This window comes from Sander lucioperca, chromosome 14 (genome assembly GCF_008315115.2).
Source record: "Sander lucioperca isolate FBNREF2018 chromosome 14, SLUC_FBN_1.2, whole genome shotgun sequence".
Classification (NCBI taxonomy): domain Eukaryota; kingdom Metazoa; phylum Chordata; class Actinopteri; order Perciformes; family Percidae; genus Sander; species Sander lucioperca.
In genome coordinates, this window is record NC_050186.1 from 15,719,221 (window position 1) to 15,734,218 (window position 14,998).

The 14,998-nt window shown below is 42.6% G+C and overlaps 1 protein-coding gene across 5 annotated transcripts in view; it reads left to right on the top strand.

Moving 5' to 3' along the window:
- Positions 1-14,696, top strand: part of arhgef28a (Rho guanine nucleotide exchange factor (GEF) 28a) — a 50,885-nt gene extending 36,189 nt beyond the window's left edge. For 4 of the 5 annotated variants that reach the window (XM_031317916.2, XM_035991169.1, XM_035991168.1 and 1 more), the window contains 13 exons: positions 138-388; positions 484-609; positions 959-1,076; positions 1,202-1,456; positions 1,592-1,668; positions 1,851-2,029; positions 2,183-2,274; positions 2,394-2,579; positions 5,202-5,398; positions 6,150-6,197; positions 6,914-7,432; positions 10,148-10,433; positions 14,296-14,696. In XM_031317916.2, the coding sequence (XP_031173776.2) occupies positions 138-388; positions 484-609; positions 959-1,076; positions 1,202-1,456; positions 1,592-1,668; positions 1,851-2,029; positions 2,183-2,274; positions 2,394-2,579; positions 5,202-5,398; positions 6,150-6,197; positions 6,914-7,432; positions 10,148-10,433; positions 14,296-14,471 (2,510 nt within the window). In that variant the 3' untranslated portion in view covers positions 14,472-14,696. The remainder of the gene's footprint in view (positions 1-137; positions 389-483; positions 610-958; positions 1,077-1,201; positions 1,457-1,591; positions 1,669-1,850; positions 2,030-2,182; positions 2,275-2,393; positions 2,580-5,201; positions 5,399-6,149; positions 6,198-6,913; positions 7,433-10,147; positions 10,434-14,295) is intronic. The other variant, XM_035991167.1, reaches the window with a different exon arrangement.
- Positions 14,697-14,998: the final 302 nt, after the last annotated feature.

Consider the following 14,998-nt stretch of genomic DNA (forward strand, 5'->3'; position numbering starts at 1 on the left):
ATGTGTGTAATTGTTGTCTAGCTCTGTGTGTATTCTTTTTTTCTTTTGAGCGGAGCTGCTCGGGAACGCAAAATTAATTTAGGTGTGAACTGACAATAAAGTTGTATCGTATTGAATGTCTACGTGTTGAACCTCAGAGCTGATGCAGACCGAGCTTCACCACCTACAGACGCTACACATCATGGCCGAGGTTTTCCGGCGAGGCATGAGGGAGGAAGTGCAGCTAGATACAGAAGCGGTGGAGCGGGTCTTCCCCTGTCTGGACCAGCTGCTTCTCTTCCACCACGCCTTCTTTGCTGCCATGAAAGAGCGGCGACACAGCTCCGCCCAGCCCCAGGGACACAGCAACTACCTCATCCAGCGAATAGGAGACGTCTTGCTCCAACAGGTTGGCTGCTTTTCAGGGGCTACCTTTCTCTTTGGTGTAATACATTGGACCCAATGAGTGTGTGTGAATCACTGGGTGTGTTTGTTTCTCTGCAGCTTTCAGATGAGAATAGCGAGAAAATGAAGCAGGTGTATGGAGAGTTCTGCAGTCGCCACAACGAAGCAGTCAGCTTTTTCAAAGAGCTCCAGCAGCATAACAAGAGATTTCAGAACTTTGTTAAGGTACTTAACCTTCCCAGAGCAAGTGTCTATTTAGAATGTATTACTGTATTGTATATGTTACTTATCTTTCTTTATCTTACTTGTACATATTACTTATCTTTTTTTTTATCTTTATTTGTATATATTTCTTATCTTTTATATTATACTTGTTGTACGTGTCCTTATTGCACCGTGGGTCGGAGAGAAACAAATTTTCAATTGCTCTGTATGTCTGGCACGTATTGCAGAATTGACAATGAAGTTGACTTGACTTGACTTGTAACTTCTGTTGAACTAATCCCAAAATAAAAGCCTCACTGCTCTGCTCAGGGAGACGTAGTATAACTCTTGATGCTGTTTTCTTTTCAAGCAACAAGGTAATAATTCTTTGGTGAGACGGAGGGAGATCCCAGAGTGCATCTTGCTGGTAACCCAAAGGATTACAAAGTACCCAGTGCTCTTGGAGAGGATCCTAAAATATACTCAAGGTTAGTTATCTACTGCCCTCTGCTGGCTACATGCTCCTATGGTCAATAAAAGCACAAAACACAATGTTTCAGTTTGAAGTAACACAAGATATCTCATTGGGTCTTCATGTTTTCTTTTTCCTCAGAGGAAACAGAGGAGCATGCAGACCTTTCGAAAGCACTGGCTCAGATTCGAGAGGTGATAGCAGCCGTGGACCTCAGCGTCAGCGAATACGAGCGGCATCAGAGGTTACAGGAAGTGTGGAACCGCATGGAGAACCGCAGCGCAGCCAAGCTGAAGAACGGCCATACCTTCCGCAAGCAGGACATGATGGGGCCGGGACAAACGCTCAAACACCAGGGCCTGCTTCTGTGGAAGACTGCCACCGGTCGACTCAAAGGTGACACGGGCGTTTGTTGTTTTGTCGACGGATATGTTCATTTTGCATCGTTTTCACGCGCATGTGCATCGTGTGAATAAATGATCAAGGCTGATGACATGACTTGTGTTTTCCTGCTTATCCTCACTTCCATAGATGTCCTGGCTCTCCTTCTCACAGATGCACTCATCTTCCTGCAAGAAAAAGACCAGAAGTTTACGTTTGCCACAGTGGTACGCACACAATTAATTTAAAGAGACCAGTACCTAGTTGTAAGGTTATTCAGCTGTGTCTCTGTGTTGTGATGTTACACCCTATTACCTGTTCTATTTCATCTTTGGCCATCATCACATCATGTAAAAAAAAATATATGTATAGTATATGTATATAATTCACCATTTTTAATGTGCTTTAGGATCAGAAGCCTCCAGTCATCGCACTGCAGAAGTTAATAGTGCGAGAAGTAGCAAACGAAGAGAGGGGGATGTTTTTGATCAGCGCGTCAGCCGCCGGGCCAGAAATGTATGAGGTCCACACATCATCCAAAGAGGAACGAAACACGTGGATGAGGCTCATTAGAGAGGCTGTAGAGAGGTGTGTATGAGAAGTCGGGTTATGTTTTATATGTGTGTGTGCGTGCGTGCGTGTGTGCATGCGTGTGTGAACTGAGAAAAAGGAGCGTAATAAGAACTACACATTCAGATTTAACCCATTTGTGAAACCTCAGTTATTGATTTCTCTGCTCAGCTGTCCGGAGGAAGAAGAAGAATACACAAGTGAATCTGAAGAGGAGAAGCGAGCTGCCGAGGCCCGTATTCAGAAGATCAATAAGCTACAAGGTATTTGTGAAACCTGCGGCATCATTGATTTGCTATCTTTTTCTTCGCAGTCTTGAATATTTCTTTTTTTTACCCGAGTTAACATTTCGCAACACTTTATCTGTGAACGTGTGTATCAGAGAATCTGCTGAGCCAGGACCAGCGGATCTGCTCCAGCCTGGAGGAGAAGCTGCAGGTCTACGCAGAGCTCGCTGCTCTGAGTGGGAGGACGGACGCCTCGCTGGTCCAACCACGACTGCTCGTCCAGCCGCACCCCGAGGAGCTGCCCCAGGCTGCCGTGTTGCTGGCTGCAGCTCTGCAAGAGGGTGAGACATTGACATATACTGTACCGTGCAGAAACAAACACAGACATACAGTACAGTACAGTACATGCCTGCTTGTTTTTTGACAACACAGAACGAGAAAGTGAGAAAGTATATTAGATACACTTTACTTTAACCCCTCGTTTTGCATTTAAAAGCAATATATAAACATTTAAAGGGGCGATTGAGTGATTATATAGGGTATTTCACACTGTTCCTTAAGGTCTCCTAATAGGGTATGTAACATTGGTTGGGCTGAAAATTGCCTGAATGCTATTTTATTAGGCCCTTAACTACCCTGTGAATATGGCTCTATTTGGAACAAGAGCTTTTCTTCCAAATATGGTATGATCATGAATATTTAGATGAGCTGCGCGCTGATTGGTTTGAGCGAACCCCATAGAAACACATTGGAGACGAGACAGCAGGTCTCATATTTCAGACACTACAAAGTTATACACGTTTGTCGGGCTATTTCGCTATTTCACTATATAAAGCTCAAATATGGGCCGTTTTACGAAAATTGATGACTAATTGCAAATTTGGTAAAACGTGTCGGACTTTAGCTAGGAGCTCCACACAGTACCACCTCCATACCCAGTGAAAGTCACCGTTTCCCTGGGTACTGGACTGCTGGAATACTCGGGGCTACGCGCGGAGCTGGCTGGCTGCCAGCTGCCGGCATAACTAGAGTAGCTATATTTACAGTTTGAATTTCGTCACGCCACTTATATAACATCTACCCCAAGGTCTTATAAAGCTAACTATGGTGTCCGATTTCAATTTAATGCATTTTTGTTAACATTAGGGATTTCGTTAGCTGCTACTGTCACTTCAATCCTATGGGTAAATATCGCGGCTAGTTAGCTTCACTTTCGGCATAATTAGAGTATATTTACAGTTTGAATTTCGTCACGCCACTTATATAACATCTACCCCAAGGTCTTATAAAGCTAACTATGGTGTCCGATTTCAATTTAATGCATTTTTATTAACATTATGGATTTCGTTAGCTGCTACTGTCCCTATGGATAAAGATCGCGGCTAGCTGCAGGCCCTGGCGCTCCAACGGTCAAACTGGCCTCGGCATTTTGTAGTCAAGTTACGCGGGCTTCCCTTCGTGACGGAGATCCAGCTAGCTCACAGCGAGCCGGAGTCTATGAAGTAGGACACGCCGGGCGGCGAGGCAGCACCGGCCGCTGTCACATAGCATGCTGAGCTCCTGCTGAACTGCGACACACAGTCAGACAAAATTTGCAATTTGCCATCAATTTTCATAAACCGGCCCATATTTGACCTCTACATAGTTGATTTCTCGCATAAAAAATTCTCAGAAGTGAATTTAGTGATAAAATATCAGATTAACAATGTATACAATGTCTGAGATCTGCGCGACCTATTCAGAAGACTAAGCTGACCTCAGATCAGTGGTGTAGCCTATGTAAATGTTTGGGTGTGACAAAGATAGAGACTAGAGCCAAATGAGGAGGAGCCACCGAGTTGACGTCAACTAGGCGGCTCGTTGAGATTTGCCTGTTTTCAGAGGCAGTTTCAAATTGTGAGATTTGCAGAGGAAAGAGGTGTCAATGGGATTTGAGGTTCTATGTATGTCCTAGTTACCCACTAAACTGTCATTATTCAACTATGACAAAGTAAAATCGGTTTTGCATTCAATCACCCCTTTAATAAATGGTTTATAACCCACTATAATGTAGTTGTAAGCAGATATAAGGACATTTTAAGTGATTATTAATGTACAGTAATATAATCTACAGTATGAAGTCATATTTTCTATTAGTACAACTGTGTTTTACTGTATTGTCATTCATTGTCAGTTTTTTTACACCAGCCCTCAATTGCGTATCCACAGGAGCAGCTATAGTTATATAAGCTAGTTTATATAAGCCATTTATAAAATGTTTATGTGCTGCTTATGAAAACAAAATATTGGGGGTTAAAGTTAATTGTAGTAAAGAATTAAAAGGTAATGCAAAACATATTTCCATTTCAATAAAGAAATTCATGTCATTTTTCTTTTTTTTGTAACTTTATTTGTATTGATGTTTTCTAGCTACATGATTGGGTTGGCATGGGTACCACAATACCACTGTAAAAGGAACTGGGTCTTATAATGACACGTTCAAGGGATACATCTTATCGGCATATATTTACCTATAGTACATTGTTTTCCCCAGTATTTTTATATATTGTTTGGGTAGTTATCTTACGATAAAGGTGAGTTTCTCCATACAGTTTATTTCATTGACTGTTAAAACAAAAAAGTAGTTTAAAGAGATATTCATCCTGTGGTATAAATGTATCTGGGACTTGGACCAGGTATAATGTAACAAAAGAGCAATCAACTTCTATTCCAAATATTCTCGTTATCTCTTCTGCAATCGCATGCCAGCATGAAAAGACATCAAGGAAAAAGCCCATACAATATAAAACATGTTATTACCACACTGCCTCCATCATATGTGTTGTCCCTGAGAACCCCTTGAGTCACAAAATATAGTATTACCGGTATGTTCATCCAACAGAACTCTCAGTCTCATATTTAACAGTTTTAATTGATTAAGCAGAACTCTTAGTTTTACACGTGTTGTTGTTCTTGATTCCCAGCTAAGAACCTGAAAGCCACGCTGTCATCCAAGGCCTGTTCTCCACCGAGCCACAGCCCGGACTCTGACACCGACTCTGTGTTTCCTGTCAGCCCTGCTACGCTTGCACAGCCCCCGTCAGACGGGCTCTCAGAGGCCCTTGAGCTTCAGTCCCCAACTCTCTTGCAAAAAACAGACACAAATGACATCGACTTCAAGGTACAGCGCAGTTTCTGCTATATTAAATATATGTAGCTCATAGCTTTTCTTGTACGACCCCATGGTATAAATATAGATTTTGAAATTCAAGAGGTGTTAAATATTGATGGAGCAATATGATGTATTGTTTTCCCTATGACTGTAGTTGTGATGGTGGAGGTACGGCAGTATTGCAGAGGTGTTATGGGTCATTATAGTCTCTTACAGCCTGCATCTGAATCTCAATGCTTCTCAGTTCTTCACAGCTGTGTGGCTCAAGATTGCCAACAGTTGTTTTAATAATTCAGTACAGTCTATTGGAATACCATTTCAGTCTTAATGTGTTGAATCATTGATAAACTCATAATAAAGGAAGAAGTCCATTTCGTTCCCAAAGGTAATGTGCCATTAAAAATGGATATGGAGACTTATAACAATTACCATGCAACAGTTCTGCTACCGTTTGCAGCTTTTTGTGACCTGTGAGGTAAATGACTCCGATAGGAAAGAATAATTTTATTATCGACTGCAGTGTGTTAATTTAACCCTAAACAGTGTGATAGGACACCATGCAGCCTCAAGGGGGCACAAATGTTGCATGAATGCAGCTTTACATTTTGACTCCCCAATAGCGTAACATGGGAGGAAAATATTTAGACTTCTCTGTGAGTAGCTGTGTGTTATTTAGCAGAAAAATGGGATATTTAAAAACCTCAAAATCAAAACGCGGCATGGTAACCTGCATGTTGTGTGTGATGTTGTCCTTTAACAGGTTGCTCAAAGTGTCCAAAGCCTGACCCAGTTACTCTACAGTCTGCAAGTGAGTGCATTATTCAGTATATAGTACGCCTGCTACTTTTTTATCCTGCTCACAGTCCTCATCTTTATTATTATCTAATCAGCAAGTCAGCCAACAGACAAACCTCTTCTGTTCTGTTAGTGTCATGCTCAGTCAAGATAAAGGCTTACATATGCCTGCACACTCCAGCTCCAGTAAACAGAACCAACGCTGTTTGAAGTCAAAGGTAGCGAGCTGCAGGAGCCACAATCCTACTGATCTTTTTACTGCTGAGAGACATGAGAGGGTCTTTTGTTTTACCACACACACACACACACACACACACACACATACACACACTGCTGTTAAGTATCAAATGTAAATTTGTGCTTGAGAGGTTGTGTGTATGTATTTGCATGAGGAGATATGTGCGCGCACTCTTTGCCATCTGTGTTAGTTTTAAAGATGGTGATTTCAATGACATTTTCATATTCAAAGTTCTGTATTCCTTCTTGCATATGAACCTGAAAACCACAGTTCTACCAGTACAGGCAGTGTAATTTCACCATGTGAAGAGATCCTGTTGTCTTAACACATAAAAAGTTAGGGCACCCAGTAGAGCCTGATCATATTTTTTTTCTCCATTCAAATCACCTCTTTCACCTGTTGTAAGGATGCACATGTGGTTAAAGTAGTGGTTGAGCCTTTGCATTTCAATGAACCCATTTTTGTGCCTTTGCCCTTTTATTTCCCCCCAGGCCGCAGTGACCATCCAGGACAGCTGTTATGAGGTCCAGAGGCTCCTCCTCCAAGAGACTGGGCGTCCTTCCCCCCGCGCCCAGCGGCCGCACCTTCCGAGCATCCGGGGCAACACCCTACAAGAACAGGAGAAGCAGCGTAACCTGGAGAAGCGGAAGGAGGAGGTGGCAGCAGCTCAGCGGCTCCAGAACCGACTGCGCCAAGAGAAGGAGCGCTGGGAGAGGGAGTGCCAGGCCAGGGAGAGCCAGCAGGGGGAGCAGGAGAGCAGACTGGAGGAGAGGGAGAGGCAGTGCCACCTGGAGACGGAGAGGCTGAGGCGCGAGAGGGACGAGTTGGATGAGCAGTTGGAGGAATACCAGCAGAGTCTGGAGCGGCTCAGGGAGGGCCAGAGAAACGTGGAGAGGGAGCGCGAGCGTCTGGAGAACCAGCAAAAGCTGCTCCAGAGCTGGAGACACAGCCGGCAGAGTAGTCTGCCCACTGTGATTCCTCCCATGGTCATCCCTCTAGATGGGCAGCAGGTACGGTTGTTACGAGTTATTCAGAGGCGTTAATCGAGGGCTCAGTAATGCTCCTGACTAAATTTCCTGACTCTGACACAAGTGTGAGATGAAGTGTAGTGTTTATGGAGTATTTCTTTGCACAAGCCATTAATGAGATGCTTTTCTCAGACATCGGCCTGAGTTAACGCCGGTTCACTCATTTACACAGTGCAGCTCAATCCCCTCTTGATATACGACCTGCGATAATGAGAGCAATTTCAGCATCATTTGTCTTAGTGCTCCAGCAGCTCCACTCACCAATAAACATTGTAATGATTGATGATAATTAAACCTTTGCAAATAAAAGCGCCGACAAAATAATTAAAACCAGAGGCGCGCAGCCCAAGAAACCAATCAATCGCGCGCGAAAGGACTTAAATTATCGACACTTTGTTTGAAAAGCACTACAGTGAAATGTCCCCCGCAGCTGGAAGGCATGGAGGATAAAGGGTGCACTGTTCTCTGTGCCCTTTAAGACTCAATGTACCTCACACGGACAAGCAGCAGTGGGGAAACTAATATAGCACATGCATCTATGTGAGCCTCTGCTGGGTGCTGCTTTGTGCTGCTTTGTGCTGCTCAGTTGAGCAGGTGTTACTGTTCAAAAGACGCACACAGAGAGCACTTGAATGGACAGACAAATAAGCACACTCGTGTTACAATATTCCTTCCCTCCCTCATTAATTTACACACCACCGTGGGCTTTTTACAGACTGGATGCGATGAGGCTCTCCTGGCTTTTTTTTTGCAGACTTATTTATTCCCATTCATCTATTTTAGTCAGTGTGGAGGCTGCATTGACAACAGTGGACTGACAAAAGTGTGTGGAGGCAGTGGAGGTCCTAATGTTTTCCACTGCTAATGTTTTAGCCGGAGGCGGCAGTTCACAGGGTCAGAGACAGATCGAATGACGCGCACACACAAACACACCAGCTCTCAGGTGGTTTCTAATTAGCTGTGCTGCCTTGGCTCCATAGAGGAAAGGCTGTGATGTGAAGATGGGACAGGAGAGAGGGCGTATTAGGAGAGGACAGGAGGAGGGGCTGCAGCAGTGATACCTTTCAAGTCTTTATTCCACTTACTGTAGCTCTAGTTGTAGCTAGTAGGGGTGTGCAATAAAAATCGATTCACATTCGAATCGCGATTCAACTCTACCGATTCAAAATCGATTCATAGAATTCCAAAAACTACATTTAAATACTGTGAATCGTTTTCTTTAATCGAGAATCGTTGTTGAATCAAAAATCGATTTTTGAATCGAATCAAATAGATATCGAATCGAATCGTGACATTTTCTGAATCATGCACCCCTAGTATGTAGTAGGGGTGTGAATCTTCACTGGTCTCACGATTCGATTCCGATTATCCTGTCGATTTGATATCACGATGCGTCACCTCCTCAATATCATTATATATTACTACACGTGGTTTTCATCGACAAATTCAAGCGGTCACATATATACAAACTCCCATTTTTTTTTGTATCTGCTCTTAAAAAAGACACTTCCTGGATGTAGCGCAGTCCGAAAACAGCAAACGACGGACAAAAGGCAAAAAAAGAAGAAGCAGCGACCGGAAAATCAGCAAGCAAGATCAGTAGGCAATAATCGATTATGGTCTGTCTCTGCATCGATGCAGAATCGTCCAGTTCAGCATTGCGATGCATCGATGCAGTGATTAATTTCAACGCCCCTAGTATCTAGTCATGCATTTTTTGTTCTGTTTTTCGCCAGGGTTTGAGTAATCCATCTCTGAGAGGTTTGCCTCTACGCCAATACAATAGTGATTCGTTCGTGGTGTTCAAAGCAGTGACATTTAGAAAGATTCTCTAGCAGAGTGGCTTTTCAGAAATAGCATCTCCATTACTGAGGACAATCCACAGAACACACAGGAATGGCAACCGCTTTCCACCAAATAAATAGTCCATACAAAAATGCCTCACAGTGAAGTCTGTATATTATCCAGACTTAGTAATTTTACAATGCTGTGAGCATCACAGAATTGAAGTGAATTCTCTTCACTTCCATTGTATTGAGGGGGGGGGCTGAAATCTCAGAGATGGATATCTCAAAACCTGGGCAAATAAAATCAAAGTTATCTCTATTATATCAGATACCACTCGAGGTGAGTGGGAAAATTGATTTTGGTTAAGTCAGCCTTGTAATTCTTTTTACTCACAGTTTCAGAGAAATTGATCTAAAGATCTATTAACTATTAAAGTCTGTTAACAAAGCCTTTCATAGGTTTTGCACGTTAAATTATAAAATGTATTTCCTGATCTCTAATGCAAATGCATCAGTGCATTGTTAAATGGTTTCATAAGTGTAGAAACTATCCAATCGTCACCGTCCATTCTTGCTTAAGAAGCTCGCGCCTGGGGCTCCTGGATAGCTCACCTGGTTGAGCGTGCCCCCCATGTACAAAGGCTCAGTCCTTGACGCAGCGGCCGCGGGTTCGATTCCGACCTGCGGCCCTTTGCTGCATGTCATTCCCCCTCTCTCTCTCTCTCTCCCCTTTCACATCTTCAGCCGTCTGTATAATAAAGGCCTAAAATGCCCAAAAAATAATCTAAAAAAGAAGAAGCTCTCGCCTAGACAAGAATCTCCTTCTGAATGTCTGTTCACAGTGTTCTTGATTTTCACCTTTCAGCTCTGTTGCTGAACTGGACCGTGACATTTGCTCTCTCTCCCCCAGGACTCAACACCAAGTCAGTCCAGAGACCACGGCGGTAACGGCTCCGTGTTTGTGAATGAGGCTGCGTTCGCCAGCACCAGTGTCAACAATCGCCACGTCCACCACAAAAGAAATGACCCCAACGCACACAATTGTCTCAACACCCTGCTGGCAAGATCCAACAGCAGACATGTCTCCATTGCTAAGGCTCCCCACAGTCCACACTCAGACTCCCAGGGATGGATGATGGGGACAGGATACCTGTGCAGCCCTGCAGGGAGGCTGGGGCTGCAGCAAACACCCAGTGGTAAGAAGTTAGGGTTTTACAATCTGTTATAGAGAGAAGGTTTAAAGCAAAACACAAATCGAATGGCACCTAGGGGCTCATGGGGACTCATATTACTATATTTTGTTGTCTTCTGGCACTATAATACATGCAATGTGGGATGGTTTCATCTAATATACTGTATGTGTTTGTCTTTCTGGTATATAGAAGGGCTGTAACTAACAATTTTAATCATCCATTAATCTGCTGATTATTTTCTCAGTTAAAGGTGCTATATGTAACTTTCAGTTTGTGTTGGGGGGGGGGGGGCGGTGCGCGGTCATGGAAGGCTTGTATCATGTGGACGCTCTGACAGTTTTGATGTCATTACTTAAAAATTCCTCATGGGGGCGACAGAAACTACACACCATAGCTTTAATTTCCGTCTTTTCTGTGATGGCCCTGCCACAGTATCAGCCATAACTACACTTCTAAAATAAAATTAAAATACAACAAAAAAATAATAAAATACAAGACATCTCCTGCTACCTTTTACCTGCATACTCACTAACACAGGCTTTTCCGGTGTTACACCAAAATAAGGCATTAATCAAAATTATATAAAAATTGCGTTCTTTTCACTGTTACTCGTTTGAACAAAGAAAATTAGCAAATATATAAAGATATAGACAACATTTTTACTTGAAAAATAATTTATTCAATTATCACAATTGTATTTCTGACGATCGACGAATCGATTGATTGACTAATTGTTGCCGCTCTGCTGTAGACACAATAACTTTTAGAGCAATAAAAGGTAGAAACTAAATGAGCTGATTCAATTTTTGAGCACATACTATAGTACATTAAGTTATATATTAATGAGGAAGAACAGATTTTTTAAAGCGTTTTTTTTTTTTTTTTGCTTTCAAATACCATCTGTGAAGGGAAGTAAGTAGGCATAGAAAAATCCACTAATGAATGCATCAAGTAGCTCAATTACAATTTTTTCATTACTGGTTATGTTTAATATCCTGTATCGTAGTGCTAATGTTGTGACATTACACAGCTCAAGTGCCTCTGGTATTGGACAGCAGTAGGCCGTCATCATTTATGTTGAGCAGTCTTTGCTGCTCAACATAAATGAGAAATCTGCTTCCCGTGAGAATGTAAACAAACCCCCCGCCTCATGTATGTGAGAGCGTACTGTACACACACACACTATCTCTGGTGAGGCCTTTTCTGTCCTTCTGCTCAGTTAATCAGTGACTCCTGACAAAGAAACCGCCCCACCACCTCCACCTGCACCAAGAAAATCAATGGTTCCTCTATCTATCGACTGGCAGGGCAGACAACAGCATGTGAATCACAGTTCACTGGCGATGGCAGACTGATTGGGACATCGATCTAAAAAAAAATCTTTACAAAACTCATTACCGCATGACTTGTCATCGCACCGGGAGAAGGGGGGGAGGTGCGAGGAGGAAAATGAGAGATGCATACACGCATTAATCTGCGTTTCACTCGCAAGCTGTCGGCTACATATTCACGTGTGCCCGTCCCCGTTCCTAATCCATTCATGCACACGCTCATTCTAATATTCACAGCAGGCAGGGGGGAAATTAAAGGTCACATGTGTCTTGTTCCTCAGCCCTTGTAAACAGTGGGGTCAGTGTTACGTGCAGCTGATGGAGAGTTTCCGGTATTGTTTACCAGCAATAGCAGGCAGCACAATCTCTTCCTCATTGATCAGCTTATTAACCTTTCCTCGTTATTGAGCACACACAAGCCCCAATGAAACCTGAGTCACTTTTTAACAAGCCTGGGGTGAATACTTTGCTGCAGTCTACAACGCAGGGTGCATTCCAGCTGACATCTACCCACAATGCATTCCTTAGTCAATCCCAAGAGGGCCTGCAATGAAATACTCTTAGACACTGAATAATGTTGCCCAATCTTTACATAATGCCCCATCAGAGTTATACCTCTATAAGGAGTCATTTTAGTATTTTATGTGCAATCTCAGATTTTAGGACCTCATCATACTGGATCATGTGCTGCCTGGTATGTGGAGGAACCTGGTATCTCTTTTTCTATCATGTAAAAAGAAAAGGAATCTCTTTCAAATGCAAATTCTCCATTGTGCCGTCAGTCACATGGATCAAAACTTGATCTCAATTCTCATCCTCACCTGAGCATGTGAAGATGTCTTACCATGCACACCATGCATATAAATGCACACCCTTTTTTGTTCAGTGGATTTCCATAATTTGTTCCTGCACAATGTAATCTCGGGGAACCAGTTGAATGGAATTTCCTGAAATGACACCTCATCTGATTAGTCGTGTCAGTTTTGTGTCGCTCACCTTTTCACACAAAGGATGAGAGCATGGTGAGTTGGCAGAGGAAGAATAGAGAGATGAAACTGGTGCTCTTTACAGTATGTGGATCGATTCACACCTTGTAAAATATGCAGCATGATGCATAAACCTGATCTGTGACTTTCTAACAAAGCCTCGGGCCGCACCGCAATGGTTAAATTATTCTAATGATTATTTTGCTCAATACTGAGATCACGACTAGAATAGAATGAAATAGAACTTTTGTTGTGCCACTAGAGGGTTGATAGTTGATACCATTTGATGAAATCTCCCAGCGTGGGGATATTTTAGTGCTGTATGTTCATTATATTGATTGCACATGGCACAAAGACTGCCTTAGATATGTTTTTGTTTGTTTTTTTGTTTTGTACCAGCTGTGTCCTATAGCGTTTTCCAGATGACTTCAAATTTAAAGTGGAGGTATCATAGACCAACTTTTCCTGTATACAGCAGTGTTTTACATAGCATCTAATGATGTTCTGATCTAACAACCCAAGCCAACTGGCACAGTAGGGTTACCACACTAGACTGAGATTTTCTCAAAAGGTTCTGCAGCCCTAACACACTGATATTTTTTTGCTGCATCCTTTAAATAGCACACATTTGCTGTCTGTGGTTATGTGTGCAGTAATAACGCTAAAATCGTATTACTTCATGGACAAAGAAGGTATTGAGTGTTTTTTATCATCTGGCTGCACACTGATGATCTCATCTATCAGAGGTACGGCCTATATGGTGGCTAACAGAGCTACTCTAACAGACTCTTATATAATTAATCAAACGGAGACACTTTCCTACAGGGACACAATGAGGCAATTTATAGTTCACGCCATCTGTTACCATGACAGCACACCTGCCCAAATGCTAGACAGCACCCACCACCCGCACACAAATGTAAGAGCACACACATTCTCAACTAGATTCCACCGGTAAAAAAAACACATTCTCTTTCAGATCTCCTTTAATTAAATAATAATAATGCTGTTGATCCTTTAAAGGGATCACCCCGGAAGCTGGGGATGTAATATGTTGCTCAAAAACACTTCAGCAGGCCATATGTCTGCCAACTCAAGGGTTTGAATCCTTGTTATCTGCTTGAAGGCTGCTCTCGCTAAGATATCTATTTACCTTTCCTTGTTTACTCATCTCTTCTTGTTAACCGTCAAGTGTGAGGAGGCGGGTGTCATCGAATCCCAACCATGACGATGGATTATGTTGATAATGATAAAAGTGACACCTCTAAGTAGAAGGGGGGATGATAGATAGCTTGAAAATGTCTTTGCTTTCTCTATTCTCTGAGCTGCAGCAGCTGTAGTTGATCTATATGCTGTTAGTGATTTGATGAGTGGGCTAAATAATTAGACTGAGCTCATTAAACAAGTGGTACATGCCCCGATCCTGGTGATTATCTATCAGTGGTTAGTAAATGGTTGATTTGGTCAATGCATTATCAGTATCAGTTGCTGCATTTCTTCTACATACTAGAGTCTAATGAGGTTTTTTTTTTTTTTTTCCACTCTTAGATCTTGACAGTCACAGCTACATCGGCGAGACCAGGTCGTCAACAGCAAGTGGAGCTAACCCATATCCAGTGCTGCCACATCCCAGTGACCCTCAGCTGGACCTCAGTGCACTGGTTTCCTTGGAGACTGACAGCGGAGGGGAGGAGGGCAGTGAGGAAACCATTGTGTACCTCTGAATGTTGATAGATTTCAGACTCTAAACAGCCAACCCCGCACTTGAAAAAAAGACATTCATGAAGCATCAGAATTGGATCCAGGGTTTGCTTCAGAAAGCATTTCTCTCAGTCTTTTGTTATGTTTTTCTTTTATATATTTGAAAGATTTTTGTGGTCTTTTTGTAATTGTAAATTTACTGGAAATACGAAGAGAGACACAGAGATAAAGAAGGTTGTTTCAGACTCCATCTCACATGTGTCATGCACCTTAGCTCGAGGCACCACTGGGTGTACAATGTACTCTTTATTGTGTGTGTGTGTGTGTGTGTGTGTGTGTGTGTGTGTGTGTGTGTGTGTGTGTGTGTGTTCTTTATTGACTGGGTCCCTGCAGCTACACCTTTCCTCTTTTCTACGGTGGCAGACAGGAGCAAACGCCCTGCAACTTAAGAAAACACATGCAAATAGACAAAACACAAGCAAATTAAGAAAACATCTTTATTAATTTGACAACACGTGCAGCATTCAGCAAACACACTGCAAATACCACA